This window comes from Phyllobates terribilis, unplaced genomic scaffold (assembly GCF_046119375.1).
Source record: "Phyllobates terribilis strain yellow unplaced genomic scaffold, ASM4611937v1 Scaffold_8__6_contigs__length_399053987, whole genome shotgun sequence".
Classification (NCBI taxonomy): Eukaryota; Metazoa; Chordata; class Amphibia; order Anura; family Dendrobatidae; genus Phyllobates; species Phyllobates terribilis.
Window position 1 is genome coordinate 328,540,780 of NW_027362768.1, and position 17,678 is coordinate 328,558,457.

A 17,678-nucleotide genomic window follows, 5' to 3' on the forward strand; every position below is an offset into this window, starting at 1 on the left:
AATGGGACACCTCCTAAACAGAAGTTGTTGTAGAACACAAAAGACAAACTGACAAAAAGTACTAGAGGTCCCAGAGGACCAAGTGAACTGACAAAGAGAGGCACCGAAGCACCAGGCTAGCAAGACAGTCAAACAACACTGAAGTCCAGCCAAGCCAGAAGGGCGGAGCTGGAATATATAGGCAGATGGTCACGTGACCGCAAAACGCAAGATAGAAAAAACTAACAGGAAGGTTCTAACAGCTGATGCGCAGACCCTAGATAAAGATCCATCTGCAGACCTACGCCTCTTCAGGTCCAGGAGCTAACCAAAAACTGTGCAGGCCATGCAAGGGTCTCCAAAGGAAAGGATCCAGCTGGCTTCCAGTCCAGATGATGTCCTGTGGCGACGGCAGAGAAGAATTCCACCGACCAGAGGGAAGAACAGCGATCATCGCTACCACCAGGACGGACAACCCATCTGCCGCCGCTATCAAAAGGCGGGGCACTTCGTAAGATTCTGTGATTTAAAACGAGCAACCCCTGGGGCAGAGGGCCAACCCCCAGGAGTAAGACGACCAGGCCCACAAAGCTGGCAAGACAAGTACGTGGGAAGACGACCGGTCCTACCTGTCGTGCTTGATGGCATCCCGATGAACGCATTGCTGGACACTGGTTCCCAGGTGACAACGATGCCATATATCCTTTATAAACGATACTGGACTGACTCAGACATTACCCGCAGTCCAGATGAACATCTTAACATCTATGCCAGCAATGGTCAGCCCTTGCCTCAGGTGGGGTATAAAAAGGTGACCATAAAGGTTGGCCGAGTAGAATTGCTATCACAAGGAATGATTATTGTTGATATTGATCGCCGAGAAAGTCATCCTATGATAACTATAGGCACCAATGTTATAGAGAATTGTCTTGGGGAAATTATTCTTTTGTTGCAACAGGTCGCAGAGACTGCCAGTTCTAATCAGCAGCGAGTTCTGCAGAAGGAGATCAAAGCCCTGATGCAGAGACAACAGGTAGAGCTGTCTGGAGGAGAAGTTGGCAGTGTCAGAATGAGTGATCCATTCCCCATTGCAATGCCCCCTAGGAGTGAAATGTTAATATGGTATCGGGCAGCAATCGGTCTCAGGGGTCAAAATTATCAGGCCCTGGTAGAACCCGTGTACTCTAATAGTAGGCCCACCATCTTGACAGCCAGGGGGGTAGTCGATGTCCGCAAGGGGAGAGTACCGATACGCATCCTGAATTGTGGGGAGAAAGAGGTCCATTTACCCCAGTATGTTACCCTTGCTAAGCTATTCACTGTCAGTAATAACGCAATAAAGACAGTGGAACCCTTGCCTCCATCCAAACTGGCGGAGGATAATGGCTCCAAGGGGCAGATGGAGGATTGGTGTCAGAAGCTACAAGTGGGCACTGACTCCACCCCTTTGCACCAAAAGCATGGAGTATACCGGGTGATCCAAGAATATGAGCGAGTCTTCAGCAAACACCCACTAGATTTTGGGCAGGTAAAAGGGGGCCAACATCATATCCCCACGGGAGATCATCTGCCTATTAAAGAGAGGTACCGGCCTGTACCCCCAGCTCGCTATCATTGTGTCAAAGGAATGTTACGGGAGATGAAGGAGGCTGGGGTGATCAGAGATAGCTGTAGCCCCTGGGCAGCTCTATTAGTTCTCGTTAGGAAGAAAGATGGCACAATGAGGATGTGTGTTGATTACAGGCAGATTAACCGCATTACACATAAGGACGGCTACCCATTACCCAGAATTGAGGAATCATTAGCAGCATTGAGATCAGCTAACTATTTCTCCACTTTGGATCTCACCAGTGGCTACTGGCAGGTTCCTGTGGCACAGGCGGACAGAGAAAAGACCGCGTTTGCAACACCAATGGGCCTCAGCGAGTTCAACTGCATGCCATTTGGGCTCTGCAATACCCCAGGAACCTTCCAGCCGTTAATGGAGTGTTGCCTAGGACACAAAAACTTCGAAACCGTCCTGCTGTACCTAGACGACGTAATCGTCTACTCAAAGACATATGAAGACCACATGGAGCACCTGGCCGAGGTGTTCGAAGCCCTATCTGGTTATGGCCTGAAAGTAAAGCCGTCCAAGTGCCGCCTGTTAAAGCCCAAGGTGCAGTACCTAGGTTATGTGGCAAGCGCCGAAGGTGTAGCACCAGACCCAGAAAAAGTCACCGTGATCAAGGACTGGCCAAGATCCTCCACTATGAAGGAAGTGCGGCAGTTCCTCGGGCTGGTAGGCTACTACAAGAGATTCATCAAGGGTTTCACCAAGATAGCAGCACCCATGCAGGACTTCTTAGTGGGCCAGTCCAAGAAGGCCAAGAACCCGAAACCTCCGTTCAAATGGGGTAAACCAGAATACGAATCTTTCACTCGACTGAAAATGGCTCTTACTGGAGACGAAGTCCTGGCCTACCCAGACTATGGCCAACTCTTCATACTTCATACGAATGCCAGCAACGTGGGATTGGGAGTGGTGCTGTCCCAGGTACAGCAAGGCAGAGAGAGAGAGTGATTGCCTATGCCAGCAGGAAGCTCCGTCCTACGGAAAGGAACCCGACAACTATAGTTCCGTCAAGTTGGAGTTTTTAGCCATAGACTGGGCTGTAACAGAGCGCTTCAAACATTACCTTGCCTCCTCCAGATTTACAGTCTTCACGGATAACAACCCGCTGACGCACCTGGAGACTGCGAAGCTTGGTGCGCTAGAACAACGATGGATGGCTCGACGGTCCAACTACGAGTTTACCATCAAGTATCGGGCGGGACATAAAAACACAAATGCTGATGCTCTGTCCAGGATGCCCAACTTGCCAGATGGGGGAGAAGACCCAGAAGAGCTGGTGGAGATAGAGCTACCCACTTTCCATCGTCACAGGATGACCCAGTGCTCCCACTGTGTGAGGAACAAGCGCTCCGCCAATGGAAAGGCCACGTTTAACCCATTGCCCCACCATGGATGGGCAGAGACGCAGGATAGCGACCCGGCTGTCCGCCTGGTAAAGGAGTTGCTGACACAAGCTGACTCGCACCCTGATCAAGATGCTCCACAGGAGACCCAACAGTTATGGAAGGAGAAGGGCAAACTGTTCATCTACGAGGGAAAACTGTGTCGAAGAAGTATCAACTCCCGGACACACAAACTGGTCTGGCAGGTGGTAGCCCCGAGGTGGGATGCGCCAATGGTCTTAGAAGCGTACCACGATGGAGCAGGACACTTCAAGGTGGAAGAAGTTGGAAGTCCTGCTACGTGAGCGATTCTACTGGGTTGGCATGAGGAAAGCAATCAAGAGATTGTGTCGAGAATGTGGTCCATGCAACCTGAGACGGAAAGACCGTGACAGCCAGAGGGCTCCCCTGCAGCCCATAATCACCAAACAACCACTTGAACTGGTAGCCTTGGACCACGCGAAGCCAGTCCCAAGCCGGTCAGGCTATGTCTACGCTCTCACCATAGGAGACCACTACTCCAGGTTCTTGGTAGTAGTGCCAGTGAAAGATCAGACGGCAGCCAAAGCATTTCAAAACCACTTTTGTCGCCCACACATTTACCCTGAACGAGTGCTGACTGACCAAGGTCCAGCATTTGAAGCAGAAGTGTTTCAAGAATTCTGTAACTTGTACGGCTACCAGAAAATAAGGACAACGCCGTATCATCCCCAGACCAATGGGTTGTGCGAGAAAATGAACCAGGTGGTAATCGACCTGTTGAAGACGTTGCCCCTTGAAGAACGTAGCCTGTGGCCAGAGAAGTTACCAGATTTGATGGACCTATATAACCACTTCCCGGTTAACTCCACCAACTGTACACCCGCCTACCTGATGAGGGTAAGCCCTGGCAAGCTACCCATTGACTTAGACATGGGAGTTTTAGCACCAGAGACGACATCACCAGATGCAGATTGGGATACAGAGCGGCAGCAACAATACCGCAAGGTGCAAGAATGTGTGGAGAGAAGTTTGTCCCAGGCGATACAGAAGCAGGAGAAAACTTACAATCAGCATGCAGCTGCAGTTCCCTTATCACATGGAGAACAGGTACTCAAGAGGAAGAGACGAGTCCATAAATTAGATGACCAGCGGGAGGTTGAGCCATACACTGTCCTACCCTCGAATTACGATAACACCAAAGTGTGCCTCATCAGTAAAGATGGAGGGGAAACTTCAGCGGCAGTCTCAAGAGACCACCTGAAGATATGCCCTGAACAGTTGAAACACAAAGAAGATGAACAAGACAGCCCTCAGCCCATAGAAAAAGTGGAGGAAACGGTCCAGACAGTCCTTGGAGCATTTCCCCGGTCTTGGACGCAGGTGAACAGAGCAATTGTGGTACCGATCCTGACCTTCCTCCAAGCGGCCTCACCGGAAGCTGCAGAGGCTCCAGAACAGCAGAGAGACCAATCGGCACCAGAGACAGATGCTTCATCAGCAGCAGATCAGGAGAATCTACCCTCTGCTAGCAGTGAACCTGTCGTACCCAGGGGGAGCAAAAGAATTTGTAGGAGATTACCCAGTTTACCGGTGTTACATCACACTACCTGTAGTGTAGTTCACACTGAACCCATCACACAAGGGGTAGACACTAGGGACCAGGGTAGCTCAGTGACAACAAATGTACTACGTAGATCGACCCGAAGTACTAAAGGTCAGCTCCCTGCCCGCTGGAGGAACTAAAGTGCATGTTATATATAGTTGTAACCGTTAAATAACTTATAGTTGTTAAATTTATGGACAATCGGACCACAGGACTAGGTGTGGTCAGGACAATATTGAAAATAGTTAATAAGTGGCCTTGAAAATAAACCGCAGGTGTGACCGAAGACCAGGCCCAACGACAGAGTGCCCTGAAGCCACGCCCAGGGACGATACACAAAGTGGGTTGATGCGGTTCCCACCAGCCAAATTTCAATTATCCGGAAAAAGACAGTCCCCGGATTGTGGCGTAAAGACTAAGTGCCGCAGTGACTGCTATAAATTTTTGCTTGGGTTTTTTGTCAATTTTGACTTTGTAAACTATTTGTAATGTGAATTATTATTATTATTGTTGATTGTTAATTCAAATAGGTATCCTCAGTCCGGGATTACTGAATTTAACTAGGGGGGAATGTGGCACCCCAGGGGTCTGGTTGCCACAGTGGCATTGCCTCCCTCGCAAGAGGTGATGCCATGCCTGGAAGCAAGCAGGGGTCCCCTAGTCAGGTATACTAGCATGCAACACTTTCCTGGCTCCAGACCAGCAAGGGGAGCTCCTCCCCTTAGCAACTGGAATCTGGAGGTGGGGTTAGTTAGAGTTAGTGAGAGGAGTTGAATACAGGACAGCGACGAGGAAAGACCTGGGAGTGGAGCTGCATGGCAGCTCACCCCAGAGAGGAGCATAGAAGAACCGGACACCAGAGTCCGAGGTTGTGGGGCACTGAAGGCCCAGCAGCAGAATCCGGAGGGCAGGAGACTGCAGGTCTCCTGGCCCCATCAGACTACTACCAGCTAGTACCCGTGCCCCCGGTCTGCCTAACTACCGCAAGTAAAGATAAGAGGAAACCGCCATTAAGCTGTGGACTGGTCATTATCTGCACCATCCCCTGCACTACACTGCACAGCAACATCTATAACATCACCACTTCCTGCCCTGGAGCTAAGCTCTGCCTGTGGAGAGCTGAACCAACTCTGCTGCGTCACCATCAGCTCCAGAGGATCTGCACCGCAGCGGCGGCCCCATATAGCCACATACCACAGGTGGCTTCACGAACATTTATATAAAAATTTATATAAAAACTATAATCCCCTTTCAATAATTCCCCTTTTATTGACCGCCCTGGGTCACCGCCACTGTGACACCCCCAGCACCGACCGGCCCGGCTACCGAGTACCCCACAGCCCAGGGTCACCATCAAAACGTGGAGGCGCAGAAAGCCGGGGTCCTAAGCCGGATGCCACAGCATCACTGGGTTGAGGTGCCGCCGAAGTGGGTGCCGCTTGGTTAGAGGAGGACACAGTCGGGTTGAACAGCGCGTCCAGGTGGGAGTTGACTGTCCGCAGATAGGACAGGATAGTATCCATCCTGTTGGGATCTCTGGCGAGAGACCTCTTGGTACAGGTCTGAGAGTAAAGGAGCCTGGGAGCCACCGGATTCCATGGCCTGTGCAAACTGTTACGGATCTGGGTGGTGGAACCTCTATGCTGTGATACAAGGAGGGACCAGAGGGGCATAACTTAGTGCCTACCAGGACCGACCCTGGCCACACGTGAAGCAAGGAGGGACCGGGAAGGTGGACCAGGTGCCACTCTGGAACCGACCTTGTGTGAGAGCAGGCGACTCCCACGGGACAGATGGCTGAGGCCGACAGGTACAGCAGATGAGCACGGCTGGTAGACAGGCAGGTAATGCGGGTAGACAAGCAGGCAGGCACGGCTGATAGACAGGCAGGCGGGCACTGGAACCTGAGGACTGAGGAGAGTGTTAGCACACAAACAACAATCTTGCACAGGCACCTCAATTTTGGAGGAGGTGCCTTATATGACAGCAGTCCTCCAGCCATTGGCCGGGGACTCTTTAGGACGGCGCGCGTGGCCCCTTCAAGAGGGTAGGAGCGCACGTGCGCGCGCCCTAGGTACAGTGCCCGGGGAACTGCGCGCGGAGGATGCCGGACCAGAACCGCGGTGGTGAGGGGATCGGTGTCTCTGCCCGGCAGGAGACAGAGACGCCGACGCTACATAGTGGCTGCCCCAGGGTACTGCACATCCGCCTCCTATTGATTTGAATAGGAGGCAGATGTGCAGTACCAAGTCCCAGCCACTACAAGTCAACAGAGTAGCTCGGCAAGTGAGTACTTCCGGCCAGCGGCACCGATAACAACTGATCTTCGCCCTTACAACTGCATACATTATTAAGTAGATCTTAGACCTGATGAGACTGGTTTACTTTCTTTGAAAGTTCATGTCAGAATAGCTGTATAGAATTGATATCAAAATGAGAATTTTCAGCTACAGAGTGAGAGCTCATGAGTCCAAGTATATTCAGTCTATGCCACTGTGTCTAACTGACAACTGCAGTTTGTACTAAGCAGTGTGAGACTTCAACAGGGAGGACGAACACTGGGAAGTCGTCAACCTAGCTAGGTGTGCATGGATTTCAAAATTAATTTTACATTAAGCTCACCAGCCACATCAGGTATTGTAGAAACCCCCATCGATCCCAGGAATAGGGCTGTAAAATGCCCTATCGAAATGGAGCAGTGGCTGCACGTGTGCCACTTTTCCATTCATTGTCTAAGGAGATGGTTTAGCATAGTGCTCCTCCATTGCTTTCCAGTTGGGTATTTTAGAGGCTTGATGATGGTCCCAGTGGTTGGATTGCCACCAGTCACAAACTTAACACTTCGTGTAGACTGAGGTTTCATTTGCAGAAAACAAGATTTTTCTTCTTTTATTATTGAGAAGAATAACTAAATCTATGTGACAAAAAAGTATGGCTACCCTTCAGCCACCACCAGGGATTTTTTTTTTGTAAAGCAGCCGTATAAACAGGCAATAGCGCAAATTTCTAAAAGGTCTTTTTTAAAAAAATCTGTTGCCTTCAAAAAATCTGACCTGGATTGTTAGTCATTTTTAATGGAAGCCATTTTTTTGGTCACTGTGCCAATACTGTATATAACTCCATGGAGCTTCTTATTTTTGAAATTCACTGAAGGAACCAAGATTTGAGTGGCCATAAAGTTGTTTATTATGGATCTGTAGGCCAATTAGTCTTTTATTGTACAAATATTGGTGGCACGTCTCCACTGCCCGGTAAAGACATCGCGGTTCACACATTTATACATTACCACATCATCGAGAGGAATCCCAATGTCTACCGTAGTCTGGATATCATTTTTTTTTGCCGAAAACATTTGTAAAAAGTCAACGTTCCCCATTGATCTCCTTCCTTTATTAAATAATAAAATATATACATCTGCATGTAAACAAATCGCTGACACGTCCTAAAGGAGTCCAGTTCTAACAATTCACTCGTAGAAGACTATTTAAAGATGCCCTTAGTCCATTTTTTTAGGAATACATCCACTAATTTCCAGAACTTCAGGCCAGCCGTCATACTTATTGGTTTCCTTCTCATTCTTGAGGTGCTAAAAAGGAATTTAAAAAGTGACAATTACTCTTCAGTATTAGATCTTTAGCAGCACAAGTCTTATTTTGCATTTAGAGGGGCTGATATTGGCCGGCAATGCAACCTATCAAGCACAGATCGACCATATACAAATTCATATGGCGGTCACACAACGAGCTGGAAAAATTATTTTTATCCATGGATCTCACCTTTTCACGCGGAATAAAGATCATCATTATCGGTAGCACATCGACCCATGTAAACAGATGTGCTGCCGATAATGAAAAAGTGCGATCCTGAGACTAATCAGCGTTCCGTCACGTGTTTGGGGGCATGTCTACGTGGACCAAAAGATGTAGAAAAATACCACGGCACTTCCACATTCAGAAACAATAATGCATTTATTTCATAGATACACATCAGGTCTATCCTTTTACTTATCGTAAGTCATGTGATAAGGCTTGTTAAAGGGTCGATATTGACTTTTAGGATCGCTGCTTCCAATAGGTGGCACTAGAGTTCTAGTCCTCTTCCTCTCTGTAGAGACAATTTGCATATTTCTGATTTATTCATGTATATGGTTACTGTATATATACACATTTTTTTAGGCCATGAACAAGGTCATGTGACTAAAATGTTGGCCCTTTTTCTAGCGCAGACCTGCTGCTGAACACAAAATAAATGCATTGTTGATTCTTAATGTGGAAGCGCCGTGGTATTTTTCTACATGTATTGACTTTGGTCTATCATTGAGCACCCAATCATATTTACCGCAAAGCGCCTACCATGATCTTCTCTACATGGACCAATAGTTGGGAACAAGTCTTCTTATTAACCGACTTATTCGCTGACTGACTATCAGTCCACTTAAATGCACCATTAAACACAACACATCCAACATATGCAAGTCATCAACTATGACAGGATACATAACAACTATTTGATCACTGGGAGGTCCAATCATTGAGCCCGTCCCCATCAATCATGAGAATGAGTCTAGTCTATGGGATAGCCCATGATAGTTGTGCACTGTACTCAGACAATGAATAGAGAGGAGTCGCACATGCATGGCCACGCTCCATCTAACCTGTCTTTTCAGAGGCCATTGTTGGGATCCTAGCTATAGTGTAGATAGACGGGAGAGACTGTAATGGGAAGGGGGTCGAATAGCTGAAGATACTAATGGTACATCTAATACCTCCACTGAATGATGAACAGATAAAGATGGAGGAGTTGGTGAATAGTTTTGGTTACCATTTGGAGTGGGAGGGCTTCATTCTGCTAGTCGTATGTATCAATCCCTTCATATTTTATACATGATGTCATGAAGAACTAAATAAGTTAGTACACAGTATAAAGTTATAGACACAGACAAACTACAATGGAACTCTTCTGCAAGGTAAATGTGCTATAACATGGTGGCCACACTGTCCACATTACAACGTCCATCCGAGCAACAGCCCATTATTATCAGCACTTTGACGCTAGCTCTTAGATGAGGGGTCCTGTGTGGTTTCCATTTGTATGAAACGGTATTGACATCAGCCACATCTGACCTGAAGAAGACATTCACCGTACCTGTTCAAAGGGGCTCTTGTTCTTTAATCCTTTTCCTCCGACAAAAGTCCAGGAGTCTCGGAATCCCAGTTTTTTTGCATAACTGCTTCCATAACTGGTTAGCAAGTCTCTGGCTTTGTCATCTAGCCTAAAGTGGGAACATTAATAAAACTTTAGGATTACAGATAATCATTAGAAATGTCAACGTAGATCTACTGTCGTGTGTATTTTTAAGTGGAGCTTGCAGATAAGAGATTATGTGCCATGATATGAGGGGCGGATGTGCAGTAACCAGCTATGGCCACTATACAGTCAATGGAGCTGTGCGGGGACACACTGGAAATGGCTGAACGACGGGTGTGCGGAGTGTCGCACCCCCATCGATCAAAAATTGTTGACCTATCCCAAGGATAGGCCACCAACGTTAAACTCCTGCACAACCCCTTTAAGTCACAAAATAATCATAGTAGGGGGTGGGTGATGGGTATACTCTAGTAGAGGAGACTAATCTTGCCAAACTGATTCGGAAACACAATGGATTAACATTTGCCATATTTTTGGTCTTATATTACTTACTTTGTGGCCGGATCATCGAATGACGCCATAAGTATTAACGTGCCATCTTTCACTGGTTTCAAGAATTCGTGAAGATTATTTACATCTTGGGAAAAATAACCAAAGAGATATAATAATGAGCTACATTTACTAAGAAAAGCAGTAAGTAAAGTTTAACAATTTTTTCCCCTTTCATCAGAAGGGATCGGACCTCCAAGACCTGTTGCTAACGCGTACAAGTAAGGGGGCAGTGAATGACACCGCAAACAGCACAGTGAAGTGCTCAACTAACCAACAATGGTCCTGAGGTTGGTCCACATAGCAGATTTATAAATATCACTGAAGGTGGACAGAGCGTAAGATGTCTCAATGATAAGTGTGGTCAACTAGGCATCTCCTGCTCACAAATGCTTGATGGGTGCCACCGGCACAATAAATTTCGTGACTTCTGGCTTATATCAGGTTGGATTCTATAAATTAGGCCATAAAGTATACATCATACAGAAGCACCAAGAAAAAATACTCTATGTACAGACCAAGCAGAGCATAAAAATATATTTTGTTTGAACAATTCATAAAACCGAGCCATAAAATGACATACAGACATATAGACGGGAAAAACCACAGATGAGGAAGAATGGTGAAAAAATGGTGACAAACACCAGGACAGAAGGTATACAAAAATTATATATACACTGTAGTACATATGTATCATGTAATATAAACAGCAAGTTATATCCCTGGAATCATTAAGGGCAAAAAACGGTAGATAAGAGCAATATCAAATGTCTGCTTTTTATATCAATAGTAATCATTTAGCAGCAGGTCATAGACCAATATACAAGGCCATGTGCATATAATATATACAAAGAAAGTTAATTCCCAAAGGGCACAAGTGGGAAGTATGGTAAAGAGAAAAGGTATACCACTCATATTATATCCTTCGGGGATACAAGCAGGTGTACAAAACACATGGTGAGAGAGGAGCCTTATAAAAGTATACCTGGATGAAGCATTTCATTGCGAAACGCACGTCGGGTGTGGTGGATGCCTGGAAATTTTTACTCCTAAGGTACAGAATATGTAACAGCTTTATCTATGTGGTTTCATGCAGCAAGACAACTTGCTCTTTAGATTACATAATGCATATATACTATAAATAATTTTTGTATACCTTCTGTCCAGGTGTTTTTCACTATTTTTTTCACCATTCTCTCTCATCTGTGTTTTTTCCTGTCCATTTGTCTGTATGTCATTTTATTGCTCGGTTTTATGAATTGTTCAAATAGAATATATTTTATACTCTGTTTGGCCCGTACATAAAGTATTTTTTCTTGGTGCGTCCTTCTGGCTTATATCAGAAAAAGTAACAAGATGATCCCAAATATAAACTGCAGCATTTAGTGCTTTTAGTTCTTGTTATCATACATACTTCTACTATCACAATTTACAACTAGATTATACTAATATGGTTCTTTAGACAGGTATAAAGAAGACAAGGAATGGAACGTAACTTACCTCCGGAATACATATTAAAATGACCCGTCTTTATGAGCTCTATTGTGGAGGCTACAAGTAAATGAGAAAAATAAAGTAAATTACATGTCATAGAAGAAAAATTGTATTACAACATGCTTTATGTAAAAGTACTGTAGAAATGTAATTTTTTTTATTTATTTTTTTTAATTTCCACTATTTTGATGTCAGTGATTTGAAGGATATCTGATCATAAAATGATAAGATCATAAATTATAAAATGGAGCAAGTTCAGAGAATAGCTACAAGGATGGTGAGCAGACTGCAAACTATGTCCTACGAGGAACAGTTAAAGGATCTGGGAATGTTTAGCTTGCAAAAAAGAAGGCTAAGAGGAGAATTAATAGCTGTCTACAAATATCTGAAGGGAAGTCACACTGTAGAGGGATCATCCTTATTCTCATTTGTACATGGAAACACAAGAAGCAATGGGATGAAACGGAAAGGGAGAAGATACAGATTAGATATTAGAAAATACTTTTTGACAGTGAGGAGGATCAATGAGTGGAACAGGCGGCCACGAGAGGTGGTGAGTTCTCCTTCAATGGAAGTCTTCAAACAGAGGCTGGACAGACATCTGTCTGAGATGGTTTAGTGAATCCTGCATTGAGCAGGGGGTTGGACACGATGACCCTGGAGGTCCTTTCTAACTCTAACATTCCAGGATTCTATGAATTCCTTAAAGTTTGTAAAAGGGTTTTTGTCAGTTTTCAACTATCTAAAAGAACTTCTAGGAAAAAAGAGGGTGAATGGTAGGAAATAGTGGTTTGAAAGGGGCATGGAGAGGTGTAGCCTGTAAAAACAGGCTGTGACGAAGCACTTCTCCGAAGTCTGTCACTTGGGTTGGCAAGTTTGGGTGGTTCCACTGGTGAAACTTGAAGATTGTGGGCCCCAATCCAACATCTCCAACAGGGCCCTCAAATATCACAGGTCTTTAATAGTAATAGTTTTTTCATATAAGGCAAAAGGACCTTTCGGGTTCCCACCTACTCTCCAGTGCCCGGGTGCGATTGCAACCCTTGCACCCATTTTTGTTACTCCCTTGGGTAATCCCATGTCAGACATTTATGACATATACACAGGAAGGAAAATGCTCACTTATTAGGGTATCAGAGTCACTTAATCAGCTGTTTCCATAACTCCCACAAAGATGGAATGGAAAGAGTCACCTCAAGGACCACCCAGGCCTTCTTGGTTTGCTAAAGAAAAGTCAAGGAACATTATGTACAGAAGTCCAATTGAACGTGACAAATATATCTAAGGCCGGGCTGCATGGGAGACTTTTCACAGTTTACAACATTGTGCCAGTCAATGTGGTGGCTCGATAGGATAACCCTATTTCATGTAAGCAATATTCATATACTGTATATAGACTGCAAACAAATTAAATGGAACATTCTACAATTTCCAATCTTTACCATTTACTAGTGCTATATTCAATCCTGCTCCAACGTTGTTTTTCACGTTACTCATAAGCCTGAAATTGTAAGCAAAAAAAAAAAAGAAGGAAAAGTTAAAGGTTAGAGAACATAATGTATCTGCTGTATATTATATATTACACAGATTATATTTACCCAAAATTAAAAGGTGAACAAATAAATTTGCAGGCCCCCGATCCAGTGGCCACATCTCAGTATTTTGTGGCCACCAGATGGGAGTCCTTCAAACTGCCTCATACTGCCGGCATTCTCTGCGCCTTTTCTTATTAGAGGCCCAATGCGACGACATGCATGCATGAATCACTTCACAGCAATGAATCTAATAACTAAAGGGAGTATGTTACTGGATACAGCGACAGAGAGGGGCCACAAGAAAGCGGTGTCTGGTTTCATGAACACCTGCACTGGTTAGAAGTACTTCACAATCTTATTAAACAGTGCAGGTTTTTTCCTTCCTAGCAGTGCAAGGGTTAATCTGTTCAATTGAAGTTCCTGTAGCTTTCCTACTTGGATTGTCTCAGCTGTCCAGTGTTGGCCACTCCCCTCTGCTATGTATTCTCGCCTCTGGCACTTAGGGATTGCCAGTGTTAGTTCTTACTGCCTGGTTCTGGAGTTGGAGGTGTAGTTCGTGGTCGGAGTTTTGCGGATTTGTTCAGGAAATTGTTGCTTCGAATTTTGTCTGTGTGCACATCCTCATCCTCTCCTATTTGGTTTCTCCTTCCCTTAACTCCCCTGTGTCCCTCTCTGTTTGGTGAGTGTATTTTGCATGGTTGGTATTTTCATTTATCCCTGTCCATCTTCCCTTGCATGTCTGATTAGTGTGTTCCTATACACGTCAGCTTCCCATTATCCTGGGTGGGGGAAGGGGGGGGGGGACAGATCAGGATTGATATAGGAGCATAGCAAAGAATGAGAACCCGGCTTCTCCACCTTCAGGAGTAATCCGTGGGACAGGGATAGACTAGGGCGCAGTGGCGTACCGCCAATGGCGGCAGACCACGCGACTGCTATGGGGCCCGTGAGCCGGGGGGGGCCCATAGCAGTCCAGGGGTGGACATACCGCCGCCGGTGCATCTGCGCCGGGTCCCCATCATGCAGCTGCACCAAGGGGCCCGCAAGGTGCAGCTGCTCCCTGCACGCGGCGGTCAGGGAGCGATCCCTGCAGCTCCGCAGCTGTCAGGAGGAGAATAGCAGCGGAGCTGGAGGGTTCGTCCTCTGCTTCCTCCCTGACCCAGGTGCGCGCAGCTTGATGATGTCATTATGCAGCGCGCGCCTGGGTCAGGAAGAAAGCTGCCGGCAACCAGGAGGATGCTGCTGCAGGGGAGCGAGCTGAGGTAAGTTGTTGTCTTTTTTTGTTTTTTTTTTACTGAAATGCTGGGGAGGGGAGGTGGGGGGAGAGCAATGGTGGGATGGTGGGGCTGGGGAGAGGAATGATGGGGCTGGGAAGAGCAATAATGGGGCTGATGGGACTGGGGAGAGAAATATTGGGGCTGGGGAGAGGGCTGATGGGGCTGGGGAGAGGAATAATGGGGTTGATGGGGCTGGGGAAAGCAATAATGGGGTTGATGGGGCTGGGGAGAGGAATAATGGGGTTGATGGGGCTGGGGAGAGCAATAATGGGGCTGGGGAAAGGAGTGATGGGGCTTGGGATAGTAATAATGGGACTAATGGGGCTGGGAAGATCAATAATGGGGCTGGGGAGAGGAATGATGTGGTTGATGGGGCTGGGGAGAGGAATAATGGGATGGTGGGGCTAGGGAGAGCAATGATGGGGCTGGGGAGAGAAATGATGGGGCTGGGGAGAGCAATGATGGGGATGGTGGGGCTGGGGAGAGCAATAATGGGATGGTGGGGCTGGGGTGAGCAATAATGGGGCTGATGGGGCTGGGGAGAGGAATAATGGAGTTGATGGGGCTGGGGAGAGGAATGATGGGATGATGGGGCTGGGGAGAGCAATAATGGGGCTGATGGGGCTGGGGAGAGGAATGATGGGGCTGGGAAGAGCAATAATGGGGCTGATAGGGCTGGGGAGAGCAATGATGGGGATGGTGGGGAAGGGGAGAGCAATGACGTGTTGCTGGGAGAGAGCAATGAAGGGGGTGCTGGGAGCGAGCAGTGATGGGGGTGCTGGGACAAAGCAATGGTGGGGGACTGGGAGAGAGCAATTATGTGGGGCTGGGAGAGAGCAATGATGGGGCTGGGGAGAGGAATAATGGAGTTGATGGGGCTGGGGAGAGGAATGATGGGATGATGGGGCTGGGGAGAGCAATAATGGGGCTGATGGGGCTGGGAGAGAGCAATGATGGGGGTGCTGGGAGCGAGCAATGATGGGGGTGCTGGGACAAAGCTATGGTGAGGGGCTGGGAAAGAGCAATGATGGAGGTGCTGGGACAGAGTAATGATGGGTGTGCTGAGAGGAAATGATGGGGGTGCTGGGAGAGCGCAATGATGGGGGTGCTGGGAGAGAGCAATGATGGGAGTGCTGGGAGAAGCAATGATGGAGGTGCTGGGACAGAGCAATGATGGGGGCTGGGAGAGAGCAATGATGGGGGTGCTGGGACAGAGTAATGATGGGGGTGCTGGGACAGAGCAATAATGGGGGTAGTGGGACAGAGCAATGATGCGGGTGCTGAAAGAGAGAGCAATGATGGGGGTGCTGGGAGAGAGCAATGATGGGGGTGCTGGGAGAGAGCAATGATGGAGGTGCTGGGACAGAGCAATGATGGGGGGCTGGGAGAGAGCAATGATGGAGGTGCTGGGACAGAGCAATGATGGGGGTGCTGGGACAGAGCAATGATGGGGGCTGGGAGAGAGCAATGATGGGGGTGGTGGGACAGAGCAATGATGCAGGTGCTGAGAGAGAGCAATGATGGGGGTGCTGGGAGAGAGCAATGATGGGAGTGCTGGGAGAAGCAATGATGGAGGTGCTGGGACAGAGCAATGATGGGGGGCTGGGAGAGAGCAATGATGGATGTGCTGGGACAGAGCAATGATGGGGGTGCTGGGACAGAGCAATAATGGGGGCTGGGAGAGAGCAATAATGGGGGTGGTGAGACAGAGCAATGATGCGGTTGCTGAGAGAGAGCAATGATGAGGGTGCTGGGAGAGAGCAATGATGGGGGTGCTAGAAGAGAGCAACGATGAGGGTGCTGGGACAGAGCAATGACGGGGGTGCTGGGAGAGAGTAATGATGGGGGTGCTGAGAGAGAGCAATGATGGAGTGGTGGGAGAGAGCAAAGACGGGGGTGCTGGGAGAGAGCAATGACGAGGGTGCTGGGAGAGAGCAATGATGGGGGTGCTGGGAGAGAGCCATTATGGGGGTTTCACTTTGCTCATACTGTGAAGCCTTGTATGTTTTCCGTGTGCACATAGCCTTATAGTTAATTGGGGAGAGTCACAGAGACTGAATAATTTATATTATTGGCCGGTGCAGATTATAGTTAATGGGGGACACAGTGCTGCTTATCACTTTATATTTTGATTACTAAGTGGCTAATATATTAATGGGGGGGGTACATATCTGTATTCAGTGGCGCAGAGCGGGGGAGACACATGTATGCATACAATATGTGACCTTGTTATTTTCTAGGCTGGAGATCATCGTGACAAGATGAGTCGTGGCTGGGAGATGTCGACATGAAGGTCTGACCAGATGGAGAAGAAGCAGCAGAAACCGACTCTGACCAGATGAGATGTCAGCGGTAAGTGCCTGGATGTAAATATTATTCTGTATCTGCACTGTGTGACTTGGAGTGATAATGTTATCTGTAAAATCCCTTAGGCTGCATTCTCACATTTGTGTGAAATGTCCGTGTGCTGCCAGATCTTTTTATCGGAAGGTCCACGGACTCGTACAGTTTTATAGATCCATTCACACATCCATGAAAATCACGTATCTGAGAATGAGATCTAAGAGGGTTAGAGAATGTCCTGTTCTGATCCGATTTTGAGGATTAGAATAGGACATGCTCAATGCGTCAGTAAAACAGGGCAGCACACCGACACTGCACACAGATGCAGGAATGTAGCCTTATTATGTATAGCACAGTCCCTTAGTATATAGTGTACTCACTTATTATGTATAGCACAGTCCCTTAGTATATAGTGTACTCACTTATTATGTATAGCGCCATCCTTAGTTATACAGTTTCCTCTTTTATTATGTATAGCGCCGTCCCTTATTATGTACCATCCTCTTTAGCGGCTCACAGTTGGGCGATCATACTGTGTTGGGGTCAGCATACTTTACCCTTGGAGTTGAGGTGGGGTACAGTAGGGTCATTATACTGTGCATGTGGAGGAATTCACCATGGGGTTTCATACTGTGTTTGGGGGGCCCTTTTATTGGCATCACACTTTATGGGACAATGAAAGAGAGATCTAGGACGTCAGCAGGAGGAAAATTACTATGTAAAGGATGGAAAGTTGTGAGATCTGATCTTTGGTGACCCCAACAATCATTT

General features: G+C 47.1%; 1 protein-coding gene across 2 annotated transcripts in view; it reads right to left on the reverse strand.

Moving 5' to 3' along the window:
• Positions 1 to 7,723: 7,723 nt before the first annotated feature.
• The window catches only part of FAM3D (FAM3 metabolism regulating signaling molecule D), a 78,073-nt gene continuing 68,118 nt past the window's right edge, over positions 7,724 to 17,678 (reverse strand). Inside the window, exons 6-10 of one of the 2 annotated variants that reach the window (XM_073644643.1) lie at positions 13,195 to 13,253; positions 11,759 to 11,809; positions 10,262 to 10,346; positions 9,707 to 9,833; positions 7,724 to 8,147 (exon numbers count right to left, since the gene is read on the reverse strand). In XM_073644643.1, coding sequence (XP_073500744.1) covers positions 8,058 to 8,147; positions 9,707 to 9,833; positions 10,262 to 10,346; positions 11,759 to 11,809; positions 13,195 to 13,253 — 412 coding nt within the window. In that variant the 3' untranslated portion in view covers positions 7,724 to 8,057. Of the gene's footprint in view, positions 8,148 to 8,626; positions 8,666 to 9,706; positions 9,834 to 10,261; positions 10,347 to 11,758; positions 11,810 to 13,194; positions 13,254 to 17,678 lie in introns of those variants that run through there. The other variant, XM_073644644.1, reaches the window with a different exon arrangement.